At 34.5% G+C, this 18,408-nt stretch overlaps 1 protein-coding gene across 4 annotated transcripts in view; it reads left to right on the forward strand.

The window, feature by feature from the left end:
* KHDRBS2 (KH RNA binding domain containing, signal transduction associated 2) overlaps positions 1 to 18,408 on the forward strand; it is a 696,964-nt gene that overhangs the window by 619,864 nt on the left and 58,692 nt on the right. For 3 of the 4 annotated variants that reach the window (XR_005218033.1, XR_005218034.1, XM_037844104.1), the window contains exon 8: positions 10,015 to 10,073. The exons of the other annotated variant lie outside the window; for it this stretch is intronic. Coding sequence is in view for 1 of the 3 variants with exons in the window: in XM_037844104.1 (XP_037700032.1) it covers positions 10,015 to 10,073 (59 nt within the window). In the remaining 2 variants the exon portion in view is untranslated. The remainder of the gene's footprint in view (positions 1 to 10,014; positions 10,074 to 18,408) is intronic. 4 annotated transcript variants of the gene reach the window in all.

The raw sequence follows: 18,408 nt of genomic DNA on the forward strand, positions 1-18,408 counted from the left end.
CACACTCACAGGCACACAAAATAGCAGCTCTTGATTTTTAAGTTCAAATGCATTTCTTTCTGTGTTGTTTATCTATGTATCATTTTTAGTATGAATACTGATTTTCCTCCAAATGGATCACACAACAGAGATCTCACTGTTCTCCATTCTTGAGACTATGGACTTTCCCAGTCTAACAATGAGTTAACTCTATGTAGATTTATACCTTTGATTTTCTCAAAGCAAAGTGGCCAGAAAAACAACCGCAGGAAGTTATCATGTTTATTTGTCTTTATCTATCTGTCCATCTATCATCTATCTATCTATCTCTATATCTAGCAATATATATAAGTATATCTATATTTAGTTTACCAGTTAATGTTGCAAGACACAAATTTATATTTATGCATACACAAACATGACTGCTCTACAACAAAGTACTATCTGTGGAACATGTTGAATGCAACAAGGAAATAAATGAATAATGAACTAAAATTTCAAAAATATTTAAAAACTATTTATGCAATCTTGATGGAATTTCAAAGATACTTTAGAACTACATTGTGGTTTCTAAAGCATTGTTTGGTTTTTCCTTTGTTAAAGCTCTGTAAAAACCACTGATATTAGAGCACAGAGAAAGGTACATACATTATGGTTTAAACATAGACACACAAAAAAAGACAATATTTCATTTAATACTTTTAGCACACACACAAAGTGATCAATATATTCCCATTTTTAAATGCAATATTTTAATACAGTTTCATTTCTTTAAAATCTATTTTGATGATTTCTGTACTCAAAATATGTAAAATAAAAGTTATGTAGATGAGTTTAAGGATTTGGTGTGCTTTATTTGCATAACAACTTTTTACTTACTAACAATATGAATCTAATGATAGTGAATTCTCAACAAAGCAAATGGTGATATTTGTGTATATTCATTTCCAATATCTGAAAGCTGAATTTGTATATATTAATTATTTGATTGTCAGAATGAGGGCCACTTTCTATTTGAAAAGTTCTTGAATGAAAAAAGAAATGTATAAAAAAAGTACACATAATGGTGGCTAAATAATTTTATATATTTTTCATATTTAAATCTCTTATTCATTCCAACAGTATAGGTACCTGTGCCTTTAGTCTAGGAAGATTAGATTATTTAAGAATTTTCAGCTATACATAGATACATAAGGATTCAACTACTGATACAAAATTAGCAGTTACATACAGTCTATGTTTTCTTTCTTATGCTTTCCCTTTATGACTAGATGTTTTCGGTTTGTGTTTTATACCCATCTGTTTTTAATGATTCACAGCATTTTATTTCTAAACCCTGGAAATTAATTAGCAGGAGCCCGGATAAATATTATATGAGTCTTCACTAGTATCTACTTATAGTATTAATCATCACAGTGGATTCAGAGGCCATTGCTCATTTATACAATTTAGTTGTCAAAATTCAAGTACATTCGGTTGCTTTGTACTTTGCATTTAACTAAAAAAACTAAAAAAAATAGCTTTTAATATTTGGATAAAAAATGTACATTTTTACCATGACAATATTATAATTAATACTACTTTGAAACAGTCATTCTGCTTAGTTAATTGGGATTCTAACAATTTTTATTTTTATATTGGAAATTTCTTTATAGAAGTCCTATTTTGTGATTATTGAAGCCTTGGGAATGGATCTAAAGTTAAAGGTGAAGAATCTAGAAAGAGAGGGAAGTTAGCTTAAGATTCAGCTTTCAGAAGGAATCACTGTACTTCAGGGTAGAACATGGAGATGAATCTGGCCCTGCCCCACCAATACAGGTCCTAAAACTCTCACCATTGACCCCTTTGTCCTGACATACTGCCTTCCTTGCTACTCCTTGAATATCCTAAGCACACTCCTACCTCAAGGTCTTTGCATTTTCTATTGCTTTTCCCGGCGTGTTCTCCCCACCACCACCACATGATTTCCAAGGCTTGCTCTTTCATCCCCTTCAGGCCTTTTTTCAATATCACCTCATTAATAGAGCCTTTCTTGACTACTTTGCCTGTGATTTTACTCCCTACCCTGAAATTCATATTCCCCTTCCATTTTTAGTTTTTCTCTCCTTAGAGCTTTTAGCTATTTAATTTAGTCTATATTTTACTTGTTTATTTTGCTTCTTTATGATTTCACTCATGAACTCCATTGAAATCAGGCATTTTTGTCTATTTTGTTCACTGCTATATCCCCTAGCACCTAGAATAGTGTCTGGCATATAGTAGGTACTCAATAAATTTTGCTGAATAAATGGAGAGAAAGTGAATTGAATATATTCACAATATTATCTGTTCTTATCTTGCTTACCAAGGTGATTATCTTGTGGCACTTAAATTTTTTATTCCAACATATCTGAATTATATGTTAATGTATCTATTTCTCTTGGTATCCCCAGAATGGTACTGGTACTCAATGTACTGAGTGATTTAATCATTTAATGATGTTATGTGGTCGCAATTCTCCAGGTAAATAGGAGGCAAAGGTTTTGATCCTCAGTCCCATGAAAGGTAGAAAAGAATGATAAAAAGCAAAAAAATTAAAACTCAAGCCTCAGACTACCTGGTATAGTTCAAAGACATGTGTAAGCCTCTCCTAGCCTGCTTCCTCTTCCTCCAAAGGTGAGTGGTATCTTTTTTTCTGTCACCTAGGAGCTGTCTAAATAAATTTCAACTCTACTTCCCCTGATAAAAATATATCAGAACCTTTATATTCTCCCATACATTTCTGATATGTGGTCAGAGGGTTGGCTCTTGTTAAAGTTAAGTCATGGAAAGGCCATTGAAATTGGGGGAGGAAATTGGGGCTTGTTTCAACTAAAACTGAATGCTAAGGGCTCAGTGAAAAGAGAGAGTTTGGGGCTCCTCATACAGAAAGGAAAATCAAAAGAGAAGCACTTAGGGAGTGCTGGGTGGTAATCAATGCAGTGAATCACTGAATGATGTCTTTAGGTTACAAGGTAGCTGTTTAGAATTGGAATGGATATACAGCTCTCAGCAGTTCCAGACTTCTGTTCATTCATTTGACCAATATGTGTTGAGCACCTATTAAGTTAGACCCTGAGACTGCAGCGATGAGCCAAATAGCCCTGACCTCATGGAAATCATATTTTAATTGGAAAGACAGACAAGCAAATAATATAAAGGTGGTATTGCCACAGTGACAGTGGGAAGTGTGTTAAGCATCGTGGGGACAGTTCGTAGGGTTATTTGAGATCTGAGAAGGCCTCCTGGAGGAGGAAATAATTGAGGAACAAATAAGAGGGGATTGAGAAGTTTGTGTGCTTGGGTCAAAATCATACTGAGTTTAAGTAAATTATTTCTTGTCTTTTTGTCTGTTATTATACAAAACAATTGAGTGCAATTATTTAGGTACATATAAGGGACAAGATGAATTGTGAGTTGTCCATGTGGGCTCTGTCAACTGATACAATAGAGTTCAAATCCCAGCTCCACCACTGAATAGCCGGAGAGCTTAGGACAAGGTAATGTAGCTAAACATCAGTTCTCTTGTGTACTTGAGCTAATACCACCAACTCAAAAATTTTGTGATGATTAAATAAGACTGTGTATTTGTGTGTATATATATATATCTTTGCAGTGCATGGCATGTAGTAAGTGCTAGAGAAGTATTAAGAATTTATTTTTATGGTTATTATTGTTATTATTGCTTCTGGGAGGGGAGGAGATGGGGAAGAATTTTGAATAAACAAATGACTTAATTTTTTGTCTAAGGACCCTTCCTGTTTTAAATTTCTCAATTCTAAAAATCAAGTGACAGAGGAACTTCTGATAGAGAGGAGGAAAGAAGATTAAATCACAAGGAAATAACATCTAATAGATGTCGTTAAAAACATTGTATTATTTAGGGTTCCCTAGGGAAACAGAATCAACAAGAGATATCTATAAATATAAGATTTTATAAAAGTGTCTCACGCAACTGTGGGGATGCATGAGTCCAAATTCTGTAGGGCAGGCAGTGAACTGGCAACTCTGATGAAGGTATTCAATGAACTCCTCAGGAAACGCTTCACTGGTTAGCCGAAGAAGTGAAGGCCCTCTCCCTCTCTCCCTTAAAAGTCTTCAACTGGTGGATTAAATCCAGCTGATTGAAGTCTCTCATTGTGGAAGACCTGCCCCTCATTGATACAATCAGTCACAGCTGCAGTCAATTGACTGATGATTTAATAAACCATCCTTCTGGTTTATTAACCAGCCACAAATGTCCTTGCAGTAATGGTTAGGCCAGTGCTTGCTTGACTAGACACCTAGACACCATCACCTGGCCAAGTTGACACATGAACCTAACCATCACAAACATTATCAAGAAGAAACTGAAGCAAATTCTGCTTCTTTATAAACCATGCATTTGAGTTTAGACCTCAAAAACATCAGACAATTTATCTATTGCTCTAAATATCCACCAAATCTTCCAAAATGCTTTTCTGAATTGCTGACAGAAATTAGGCCAGATTATCCTATTTTATCTTTTTGTCTTACGTATTTATCTCTGTAAAGTTGAAAAAAAAAAAAAAATACATTTAGCAGTTCAAATGATTAACCCTGATGAAGATTCTAATGAAATGAAATCATTATGAGTTATGTTTACATATAATTTAATCCAATATGCAAATTTTCTCACACATTTTAATTTAGCAAAAAAACAAGCTCAGGGATATAAAGCAAATAGAGATTTAAAAGAACAAGGTAGACTGATTGTGAAAAGAAATATTCTATCTACAGGCATTTACTTGTCCATTCATCTATTCAATAAATATTTATTGAGCACCTTTTATGTGCTAGATACTGTGCCAGGTGCTGGTGATATAGCAGTAAAAAGAAAGACACCACCAACAGAATGATCTGTTTAAGGCCAGACACAATCCTGTCTCTCCTCTCCTTAAATCCTGCATTGTCTCGAAGACAAAAAAATGAAATTCAAAACCCTTCCCAAGGCTAAGTCAAGGTCCTTCGATATCTGGCCCTGCTTCTTTCTCCAGATCCAGTGTGGAGTTCTCGCCCTTACTCTAACCCCCAGCCACTCTGGAGGAGCAGCCGCTGATGCCCTGCTTTCTCTCACCTCTGGGCGTTGGCTGGTGCTGATCCCCCACCTGTAGGTTCCTTTACTACATCCTCACCTGGGTAATTTATACTTATTTTTAGGGCTTCAGCACTGGACAAATGAAAAAAAGTAAAGGAATGAATCACTCCTTATTACTTGTTTTATGCTTTTCTGCTAGACCATAATTTCTGGAAGGTCTTGTTCAGTCCCATCTGCTGGATTTTTATTGATTTACAAAATGGACTGAATGTTTCAGTATGTAGCTATGAGGTTATTTTTATGGGCATTCTACCAATACTTTGTGAAGCAAGCAGTGAAGAAGGTGAAAGAATATGTTGGGAGAGATACATGCCACTAGTTTGTATATGAAAGTACATGAAAATAATTTTAAAAATCTATTTGCAAATAGGTCACAGTTCCCAGCATAGGCATCAAGTGTATCCTATGTTGGTAAACTTCACCCTCAGTGCTAGAAATAATAAGACATGTTCCTCCAGGGAAGACCCAGGAATAACTATCAGAATTAGCAGGTGACAGGAAAGTGGTCTGATATAGAAGGAAGCTGTGGAATTTTGAGCTGTTTGATGAGGAACCTGCATCTCTGTCTCAATGGCATTTACTTTCGGCCTGAGTGGCATTGAAGGAGGGTTGTGATTGGTGGTGAAACTGATACATGTATATGTGTGTTGCACTCATTAATCTGCACACTAGGTTTACTGCTTTGTAAATAACACTTTCATGAAACTTTATAAAACTTAACAGAAGGATCTGATCATAATATAAATGGTCTGAAAATAAAGGAAATACCAGTTTGTAATTTGAGGATGAGGATGCAAGTTTATCTTTGCTTAACAAATATCTCTGAAATTCAGTGTGAATGCACAGTATAATGAAGTTTCCTTGTAAATGCTTAAGAAAACAAATTAAGAAGACCCACTTAAATTTGAAGAGTTAGGTAATTATAAATTCTTCAGATTAAGACATTAACCAGGTCCCTTTGTCTCTTCTACTAATATATTATTTTGTAATTTTTCACTTTTCTTCAATTCAGAATGTAATTAATGCAGTTTTAACTGAAACTCTACCTCTTCTATCTGTCCTATTTTCATATCCACAATTAAAAGTAATTAAGCACAGTCTTCAGCTTAATAAAGAATCAGAGAAAGTTGAAATTTAGGACAACATGGTGTAAACTACATGTGCCTGAAAAGCATGAATGTGGGAGATTTGACCTCATGAGGACCACAGCAAGGATGGTATCTTTATAAAGTGTTTAACTAAGTCTGATAATTTTTATATCCTATGAAAGTAAACAGTTGAGACATTAAGAAGAGTGTTGGTTTTAACAAATTGAATCCTCCATTTCTTTCCCAAGTTTGTAAGCCTAATTAGTTTGGGTGTATGAATACATCATACAGGGCTATGTTCCCATTTATATTTGTGCTACTATTTACATTTGTAGAAATTGGCCAATGAATGTACATCTGAAAACATTGCTTTACAAACTTAGACTCTGATTTCTGAACAGGTCCACTACACTGCTAGTGTGATTTCTCCCACCATGTAAGCATGATCACTGAGTACTAGATTATGCACTATAAAAATCTAAGTGTTACTGTGTCTCAAAGTAGGCTTACTAGGAACTTGTGTGGAAAAATAGCCTAATTATGGGGAACATATTATTTGAAATCAAATTTCAGCCCATTTTTTCCTAATGTTTTCACTTCCATGTAATTTGGTAACTTGGTAGACCGTTAGCATAGTCTATTTATAGTAAAATGCCATCTTCACCCTCAAAAAAAAGACTGAAAATTTTCATCTATGATTTTTTCTAATTTTACAATTATTATAAATAAAGTAACCTGATATTTTTATGCCTCCCTTTATTCCACTTATTTACTTATTAATTTGTTTTCAAATATTCACTAGTATCTAAGGTCTTGATGTCAAATAGCCAAAATGTTGGGTTGAATTTTACTAATAATGAGATATTGTTTAATGAGCCAATCCAGCTAATGAGCTATATATCCTGATTTTATATTTGTGCCAGTTCCAAGGAAAATTATATCTGCTATAACCTCTAGAGTAATTAAGTTCCAAATTGCCAATAATTGTCATAATTTTAATTAGCACCTTCATAATTGTAGCAGTATGTTTAGGAACTTTGATCAGCATATTTTCTGAAATATAAGATAAAATAACAGTGAATTGAAAATAACCAGATTGCAGTTATGCTAAATTCATTTGTCCACTTTTACTCATATTTATTCATATTTCACTTGATAAAAGTGAATCAAATGTAATGAAATAGTAGCTTTCTGAAAGAATGAAATGAAGAGCACAGAGCTAGTAGTATGGTCAATTTCTTTAAGCAATGTCATACATGATTTTAAAGTTGAAAAATAATATAACCACATAAATATCATGCATGCAGAGGTCAGTAACATTATTTTTAAACTATTAATCTGAATTTCATTTATGTCAGAAAATGAATGAGTGTTTTTTTTTCTTTTTTTTACTTTTCCCACTGCTGTCACTGTGAGTAGACATGTTCCCTTCTGAAACATGCAGAAAATGCTATAAAGATATTTATAGCTTAAGAACAACTACCACATACAGCCCTCTTCCCCATAATTTCAACATCCCTTTTCAATATGAACAAGTTAGGGTGGTCACTGCTTGGACACCCCTGAAGATTGGGAAAGTGATTAAGGGAGAGGAAGGGGTAGCGACAGACAAGATGGGATTTAACAAAGGATTACGAATACTGAATCTTTACATAAATTTTTTTTTTTGGTGCTAGTGTATTAGAATAGCTAGAAGGAAATAACTGAAATAGTGGAACTGCAACACATAACATTCTTTGAAATTTGTTCTGTAGCTACTCTTTAAATTGTACTTTGAAAGTTATCACCTTACTGTACATATCCTATATTTCACAATAAGGAAATAACTGAAACTGTGGAACTGTAACCCATAACATTCTTTGAAATTACCTATATAACTACCTGTTAAATTGTACTTTGAAACTTACCACCTTTCTATATGTATGTTATATTTCACAATAAGGAAATAACTGGAATTGTGGAACTGTAAACCATAATATTCTTTGAAATTTGTGCTCTACTTGTTAAATCGTACTTTGAAAGTTATCACTGTTATGTATATATGCTAATTTTACAATAAAAATGTTTTTAAGAAAAGATATTTATAGCAAAATGGTCTAAGACTATTCATATTCAAATATAATAATCTGTTCTTTGAGTTCTTTTATTTAATACTTTATTTATTCAACAAATAGTTAATGAATTTACTGTTGTCTTTAAACAATTGCTTTAATTTCCAACTATATTATTTAGGGTATGGGCTAAACTTCTATAATAAGGAGACCCCAAATTTAGTGCTTTTTCACACAAAATAGACTAGGCTGGGTAGGTTTACTTTGCTCCATAATACCTTTTAGGAATCCAGGCTAGTAGGATGGCATCATTAACATGAGTCTTCAAAAGTGACTCCTCTCATTGCCATTTCTAGCCAATGTCATGAGGGTTGAAAGGAAATGGAGGACAAGAAATTTACCTTTAAGCAAGTGTACACATCACTGCTACACATGGCTACACCCAAGTGCAAGGAAGACTGGAAAATGTATTCTCAAGCTGATCAGCTTCTCTAGTGGAAGATGGGACAAACAGATTTGGGGAGGGTGCAACTAGAAGTATTCTACAGTTTTCATACTTGGACATGTTAAGTTTGACATCCAAATGGAGATGTCCAGTAGGCAGTTGGATATATGAGACCAGAGTTGAGAGGAGGTGACGAGGCTAGGAATTTAATTTGGAAGTCATCAGAGTAGACTGTTAAAGCCATAGGATCAGATGAGTTTGCCTAAGGAGTAAGTATGAATAGAAAAGACAAAAAGTCCAATAATTGATCCCTGGTGATTTCCAGGGTTAAGTAACCAAGAAAATGAGGACATACCAGCAGAGAAAAATGAAGAAATGACGTGAATTAAGAGAACCACAGAGAAGAACAAATAAGTGAATAACGGTTAAATCATGCTAATATTAAGTAAAATGAGGACCAGGACTTGACCATAGGATTTGAAAAGATCCGGCTCTCAAAAAGAGCTGATTCAGGGAAGCAGTAGAGACAACAACCTGATTGAAATGTGTTCCAGAGCAAATGCAAGGAGAGACAGTGAAAAGAGTAGAGTCACCTCTTTTAAGAAATTTTGCTGTAAAGGAACTGAGAAAGGACGTATGAGAGTGAGGGAAGGCTTTGTAAGAATGGAAAGGATATAAGAAGTTTAGATGCTATTAGGACTAATGCCTTAAAAGAGGAAATTAATGGGGGAGGGAGGTTATTAAGTAACATTTGAGTAAGAAATGGAGGAAGAGCACCTTTTGCCAGAGATATTGAAATATGAATGCATCTAGCAAAATACTGAGTGGCCATAAATAGCTCGTATATTTGGAGATTGCACAGACATGCTTTGAAAGGGGTAGAGGGAGTATAAATATCATTTCACAGTTTGGAAGTGAAGATGAAATCGATGCATATTTCGTAAGGTAACAGCATTAAGAGCCATTCATGACTGACCAGACTGTCATCTTGTATAGCACTCTTTCTTGGAAATAGACCATTTATAACTCTCCTCTTGACAAATTTTGAAATATTACACTTGTGTTTTAGGGGAAATTTGATTTATCAAACTGGCGGATAGAGATAAAGAAGTACTGAGGTGGCATAAGAAAATCATAGCACTCCTGGTCAATAATCTATATTTTTCTTACAGAATATTTCTTTAGGATGACATTTCATGCCTAGAGAGAGTTTCCTGGGATATTACCTTAGCAGACATTTTGCCTTCAAATTCCATGAGTTTCTGGGTTGATTCTCCTGATTACAGTAAAGCTGATTGGTGTCTAAATCTGTTGCAGTGCGCCTGAATACTATGACTACGGTCATGGAGTAAGTGAGGATGCCTATGACAGCTACGGTAAGACCTTTTCTTTACTAAAACTGTGAAATCAGAACATCCATCACTGACAACTCAGAAATTACTTCTACCTTTCTCCCCCCAGTTTTTACAGAAGTCCAGATTAAATTGATTTATATAATTCCAGGGTGAGACTTGACTTACAGAGCCAGTACCAGAAAATTGGATGGATCAGTTTTGATCAAAATTTCAAAAGCAATTAATCACAACCATAGATCAATTTCAGTGGCAACAGTGAGCATCCTGAATAGTGTCTTATATGTTTCACTGTGTCCATTGTCTGACTCATTGATTTGACAACAATGCTGTGTCTTGTCTACTGTCACATATATCATCAGAGTAATAGACATTTAAAATATTTTAAAGTTGCTAGAGGCAGAAATTATACCCTTCAAGTTATTTTTGCTAGCATGCCTAGTTCTTAAAAGTGCCAAATAATGTTTGGCTCATAAGAATGAATAACTGATAAACACATCAGTCTATAGAATTAATTAATTTTAAAAGTATATTGTTATTTGAAATACCACTTAAAATTAATTGGAATTCACTTGAGTAAAGATTTAACGAGTGCCTATGATGTATCAACATTGTACCTCACTTTTGAGGGGTAGGTTCTGTTTCCTTAAAATACACATGCAACCTCACAATTTGACCACCTTGAAAAATGACAGACATTTAAATGTTTACAGTGCTGGATTTTTATTAAAATAATACCAAGGTAGCTCTGTTCCTGTTTATGGGGAGCAGTAAAGGAGATGATAATGTTACCTAGGTGTTTGGGACTGCAAATGATCAAGGCTTTCTGCCCTCTCCATAAGGAGAAGGGAAGGTACAGATGTCAGGAGGAAAAGAGGAAGTGAGTCCTCCTTGGAACTAGTCACAAACTGACTGATTTGTCTGGGTGGAATATCACAAGGCCTCACCCAGAAGTAGAAGTAATAACACAATCCAACAACCACCACCACAATTGTCATTCATAAGTGATCACTTACTTATATTTTCTCATTTTTTAAAATAAATTGAAATATTAAGTATTTTTATCTCCATTTTATAATGAAGAAGCAGAGCAACAAAGGTTAACTCAATTTGAGAGTTTAGATGTGGGACTCAACTTGCATTTTTATGTTCTCATCAGTGGCTGGAATACTAATAAATTTGCTACACATGGGGCACCTATCATGGCTCTGTACTAAACAATTTTGAATGAGAACTAGAGATTATAGAAATAATCCTCATTACAAATTATATGCATGTCTATGTAATCTAATCCCCACTAGAATTCTACAGGGCACATACACATATTGTCATCTGCATTTTACAGATGAGGGACTAAAGCTCAGAATGTTAAGTAACTTGCCTCAGTTCAACAATAAGTGGCAAAGCAAGAATTTGAATTAAAGTGTGTCTGATTGCTTTTTGGGGGGAGGGGGTGTCAGAAATGGGGGCAGAGTTCAGTGGACCCTGGGAGAAAGATCAGAACTGATACTTTAAACCTGAGTTTGTTTACAATGCAAGGTATTCAACTTAGTGAGATTTCTCTGAATACTGCCAGCTGCTGCCCCACTGTTCTAAGGGGAGGGAGGTCTTTTATAGTATTTTACAAAAAATAAACAACATAAAGAACTAATCTAAACAGAGCACCAAGCTTACTCTCTCGGATGCCAGCTTTCCCAGCACCTGTCAAATTGGCCCAATCTTTTACTGCTATAGGAGATAGGAATATTCTCCAAAATAACTTAAACATAGTTTCAGAAATTGTTTCACAGAAAAATAGGGTGATGGACAAGTGTGCATAGGCTTGTATTAGTTGGTTAGCTGCCATAGAAAGTACAGCTTTAATTTTATTCTTTATATAGTTCACACTCATTGGAAGGACAGCATCAAAGGCATCATGCAGTATTTAATAAGAACAAAGCATCCACAACCCAGGCCACACCATAGCCAGTCATGCCAGGCACGAGGGGTTGTCTGGCATCCCTGAGCATCCACCCCTAACACCGGAGAATTCTCTGAGATCACAGCATTAACAATATTTCTGTTATTCCAAACACATCCTTGGTCAAGCAAGAATCAAGACACATACCTTGTGCAAAGAGTTACTGAGAGGGATAGAGGAATACAACACACTCTGGTCCTTTCTTTAATTCATTTGAATTTCTGCACCTAGGTATAGCCAAGTTCCAGGAACATGATGGTGCACAAGATCACCATGATCCCTCCCTGGCTTCTGCTGTCTACTGCTGACAAACTTATGACCACATACAAAAAATTACACCAGCTTATAAACCATGTGATACAGCCATTCTACAGAAGTTTAGAAAACAGTACTCATTTAATAAGTATTTATTTAATGGCCAAAATGTGTATGCCATTGTTCTCTATCCTGGAGATACTGCAATGAAACAATCTCTCAGAACTTACATTTACAAATCACTTTTTTAAAAAGGAATTTCTATTTTCAAAATAGTTTTATTATTTTTTATACTTAACATCAATTTGGGGAAAATCACATATATTGAGCTTTACTCCACAGAATTATAAGCACTGAAATCAATGGCAGGGATGCATTTTATATTTAACAGGGTAGGTGGTGATAGATGAGATTTCTGTTTCTCGATTACTTATGTTTTAAAATGTTAATGCCATGTAAGGCAGTGGAGAAATGTGTGTGTAGACAAATTATACCTTCTCAGACCCTCTAGTGAAGATGCAGGGAACACGGCCGGGAGAGCCAGGGGCTCACCTCTGCAACCCCAAGGCTCGCACATTATTCTTTCTCGGTGTCTTGTCTGCTTGCTGCTGCAGGTGCTAGAGAGAAACAATCCATTTTACTTCAGAAGCTACACCTGCCCAGAAACACTAGATTTTATTCTGGGTCAAATCACAATTTACCAACAAGCAATCCTCTGTACTCAGAAAGCAGTTGATACATTCTTTTTTAAAGAGTAATGGGAAGATGCAGAAAGGAATTTGACTGTCTGGGCAGAGAAAGGATGATATGAGTTAGGCAGCAATTTTTATGTATTAACTTTTTCTTACCTATTTTACTAACAAAACCTTTGGCCAACTTGGCCGTATTGTCAAATGTTGAAAGATAAAACATGCCGAAAAATAGTCTGTTTTTTGGGGCCCTGATTCTTTCTTTGGTCACTAGGATCTGTTGCTATTTTCTAACATTACTGAGTATGCATTAGTTCAAAAATACACCTCACATCCATTGTGTTTTTACCCTTTGTTTGAAAATATAGATATACAACCCTCTGTGCATTCTAATCTGGAAAGTGCTTCTTGATTTTTATGTCAGTATTATTTGGGACAGAATGTATTTACTTGTTTTGTTGGGGCTGAGACAAAGAAATCTGAATAATGCTTTGCTGCCTGTTTCATGGAGCAGAGCTCACAGAAAACGAGGATATGTGTACAGTAGAGTTGAGGAAGGAGGCTGCTGACAAGTCAGGATTCCAGCAGCCAGAGGCCCATCCCACAGCCCCACTGTCCTCTAGGCTCACCTGTGGTACATCTGTGGCACATATTAGGCCACAGAACAAGGATTGGAGAGCTCTGAACAAGAAGCACCTACATTTTAAATGATACACAACTGAAAATTATTTTAATATTTAAGAATTTGTTTTTTCCCTAGTGTTTAGAAATCTTAACATATAAAAGCTCTGATTAGCCTGAAAAATGTTATTTTTTACTCTAAAATTAACACATATATGCTATAGAAAAATTAAGTAAACAAAAAGAAGGAAATTTAAACCACTCTAAATTATACTATTCTATTTATTCATTCTCTACCTTTTGCTATATACCTTGTCAACTTTTTATCCATCCTTATACACATTTGATTTGAGGGGAGAACACAACATAGACTGTTTTATAAAAATTCCATTAACATTGTTTTCACATCAAAATATTAGGATTATATCTTGATAAAAATAAATAGTATATTTTCACATGTGCTATTAGAATTATTAATAATATAATATATATTATATATAATAATAGATAATTTAATATAATATAATATATAATAATAATATAAACTATTAATATCTTTAGTTGGAAAGGAATATTCCTTATCATGTATCATGAAATAAAGAAAATACTTCCATGTCAACACATGTAGTCATTATATTTAAATTTTGAGTTTTCCTGCTCTCATTTCCTATACAGACAATAGAGCAAGGACCAGATCAAATGACCAGAAATAGTAAGAGCTTAGCAGCGTAACCCTGAATCCCACTTAAATTAATGTGCATATGTACATTCAGATTTTAGTATTGGGTCTTATGTGTCAGGAGCTTTAACTACAGGCCTCTTGCCCATAGGTTGCTCACACTATGACATCCAAATGGACAGATGATAAAATTTAAATATACATGTGGAGCAGTAATTTGAGTTCTCACTCATGTCAAATATAAATTTGATATTTTTTCATTAATTTTCAATACCTCACATATTTACTAGTGTCCATTTATAGCTTATCTTTAATGAACTGTACACAATCTTTTTAAAAACAATAATATTTATTCCAAAATGTAAATCTTGGAGCTCCACATATTATTCCACTTCCATTTTGAATTAGTAACTCCTCTCTATTTCATTTTGGTTGTCTCGTGGATACAGATGCTAAATCCCAATGGAATGTATGTATTTTTATAAAATGAATGGTCCCAATTCTCGGTTTCCTGGCAATACCCTAGACTTGGAAAATGGTATGGAGAGGCTGAGGGTCAATCGTCCTAGGCCCCCTCAGACTGTGCTCAGATTGGCAAACAGAATTCTAGTCAAAAGAAGGCATTGGAAAGGGGCAGGGAACACTCCCCAAGATAATTGGATCTAAGACTCAAAAGATGCATGGGTGAAATACCACCTTTAGCTTTTCTTCAGAAATGATTTGAATTAAACTATCTTGCAAATTTTGAAGACTGAAATTTTATGGTTTCTTTAGGACACATATTTCATTGTTGAAGTAAAACCATGTATCCTTTTGGGCTCCATCATGATTAAATTATTCAAGATGTTTGCAGGAAATTTAATGTTGAATTTTAAACTTTTTCTTACAACTTAGTGTAAATATTAAATTTCTGATGATCAATAATTGAATTTATTTGCTGAGTATTTGACTTACAGAAATTTCAAATCAGTTTCTGCATTTTCTAAATATTTCCTAATTTATCAGAGTCCCTTTAATTGTTTTTGATGTCTGAATAGCTCATAATTCAGTAAGAGTGCATTTTAAACACAGCACACAGATGAGCTTGGCTAAGCAATGCTTCACATAAGAAACACCCTCTAAATCCTCCCTGAGACAGACAGCTAAGAATGGACAGCAATATTCTCTTCTCAGCAAAAGAGCTGTTTATTAAAACGTATTTAATGTAGGAACTGAAGGGCTAATTATTCATCCATTCTTTAGTGGCATTTTGGATGACAGCTGTGTGGAAGCAAAGAGGCAAATATTAATACACTTTTTTGAAATGAATAAAAGCAAAAAGAATTTTTAGAATTTTTGCCTCTTACTGGAGGGCATTTGAGTGCCTCACTTCAAGTCAATTGTGGAACATGAACATATTCATTTTGAGTTGAGGAGCTGGAATGATTATTATCCCAGTGTGAAAATAAGCCCTGCATTGATTAATCTGTGAAAACAGCAGGGGAAAATGAAGCCAGTTGGAAATCAGGCCAGCCATGTGATTTAAGCCAAAAGACTGTCCATTTTAATAGTAAATAAAAATACAAATTTGGGGAAATTTTGTTTTACAAAGGCGGATGACAGTTTTCTAAATATGGGCAAAAACTTAATCTTTTAAAAAAATAATATATCCTAGCAATTTATTTTCCCTAGATGTTTAATATTGAAGTTGTTACATGATAGACTATGAGAATGTCAGTATTATTTGATTTCGTTTTAATATAGATTTTTAAACTTTAGTTTTAATCAAAGTAAGAAGGCCTAGTAAAATCTTTTTCTAAAATATTTCAAAATTCAAGTCAAAATTAATTTAAAAATTAGTTTATTTTACCTCCCTTACTGTTTTAGAGGTGAGCTTGCAGTTAGATGAATATCTAATTCAACCACTCTTGTTAGTAAAATGCAGGGCGTGTTGTCTTGATGAGAAACAACCAAATAGGGTATGTGCCACTATTTCATTGCTTATGTTGCTAATTTTAGGCTCAACGTATTTATAATTTCAATTTTGTTAAGAGTTATGCACTCCTGAATTAAACAGTTTTAGGTAACACTAGGACTGCTTTTAAATATTTTACAACAGAGATTCCTGACCTTGATTACACATTTTAGAATCACCTGGTAAGCTTTGAAAAAATAGCAATGCCCAGTTCCTACCCCAGGTCAACTCTTTCAGAACTTTCGAGAGGATAACTGGACATCTGGATTATTTAAAAGCATCTAGGATTCTATTGTTGGCTAAGGTTGAGAATAAGTTTTAGATAGACGAATAAAAATAAAAACATAGGATGAATATAGTATTCATCATTTGATAATTATTTTTTATAATTTTTCCCACAATAACAAGGCCAAATCATACTTGCATTCTGCCTTTCCCATCAGTATCTGCTTCTCATGGTTACTGAAAGGATCAATGTTTCAACCTGTGGCAAACATGCGTTCTTGAATGTAACATGCAATTTATGCCCAGGCCACTTTATAACTTATATTTTGTAAGCAAACACAGTGTTACAGAACCTGGCATTTTATATCCACTTTAGAAAGCAAACTACAAGTTTAAGTAATGGGAAGTATAATTCACTCCCTTTTTGAACAACTGTGTATTGAACAGTTAAATCTCAAACTTAACTTTCTCTAAAATGTTCCCAACAGATAGAGTCCACAAAAAATTATAGCCCGTATGGCTCTAACAACTCTCTTGTTGAGACAATAAAACAAGCTATAGGAAAGTTCTTTCATCATTTTCTTTTCTGCCGAGTTAATGGCACAGTCGTTTTAACTGAGGGAAAGGGAGAGTTGAGTGATTCATTGTCAAAATCTTGTAGTGAGAAGATCATGTTTAGTTTGAAAAAGTATATTCAGTATGATATAGATTTATATTTAGGATGTAGAAAAAAGGAATTATTCTCAAATCATAAAGTACAGTATACAAAATGCAAAGCAGGAAAAAATAATTTTTCCCACTTATAAGTATACCAGCTAAGAAAATATCTATCTAAGGTACATGCCCTGTTAGGAGATCTTGACAAAATTTCCTGTCATGGGGGAGACTTCTATGTTTATTAAAAGGGGGCATGGGTTAAAAAAGAAAAAGATACACTGTTCAGAAATAAATATGCTGCAATTCATTTATATAACATGTATCTTAGTCAATGACTCAATGGGAATTGCCATGTGGATTAATAGTAGTAGTAGTAGTAGTAATAGTAGTGGTAGTGGTAGTAGTAGTAGTAGTAGCAGCAGTAGTAGTAGTAGTAGTAGTAGAAGAAGAATTGCCAGACACCATGCCAGTTGCAAAATAATCAATGATTGATGATTTTCAGCCAGTGACTTTTTGTGTTGAACAGATGACTTAACCTTACTGGTTCATTGTCAAACCTATAGCTCAGTTGATAGCAAAATGTTCCAGAAAAAGAATTTAAAAAAGAAAATACTAGAATAGTCAGAACAGTCTTTCTGGAGACTCAGAGAGGCCCCAATGGAAGCCCCTCATCTTCAGGGGAACATACCAGTAGGAAATAGACAGATACTCTAGGAGGCTTTTGGCATTTGGAACTTCTGGCAGAAATAGGCCAAGCCATGGGCAAAGGGCTAAGATTCCGGCTGCTGAAGAGACCGGGGAAAGCAGGCAAATGGACTGGGGTGTGAGACAAGAGCCATTTACCAAGAATAAGAATGAAGGATGTGGGGCGAGTGAGACAAGTAGGTCACTGCAATTCAGTCTCTGTCTGTAGAAGTATGTCTATAAAAGCAGTCTACCTTCCTCAACAAATTAAGAAATTATTGAAGTTCGTTGAGAAGAGAATTATAATATATGTACTTACGCACATTTCAAAAAGTCTGTGGAAGAATTTTACAGACTTTGATTGATTCAAAATTTTATTTGACAATCATAAAAGTATTTTTTAGACCCGAGTCAGAGTAAGCTTATGCATTGTATCCAGTTATACTTTACTGTTTTTGTACCCTCCATTTGGAAGTCCTTTCTCCAACTACCTTCTTTGCCTCCTTTTTACCAAGATGAGATCTTAGCTCTAAAGTAAGAAAAAAGGAACATACTTATGTAAAATATTAGGAACCCACTAGTGTGTATTATTCTACAGCTGTAAAATACAGATGATTTATGAATAAAATACATTT

This window comes from Choloepus didactylus, chromosome 7, assembly GCF_015220235.1.
Source record: "Choloepus didactylus isolate mChoDid1 chromosome 7, mChoDid1.pri, whole genome shotgun sequence".
In the NCBI taxonomy this organism is placed as follows: Eukaryota; Metazoa; Chordata; class Mammalia; order Pilosa; family Megalonychidae; genus Choloepus; species Choloepus didactylus.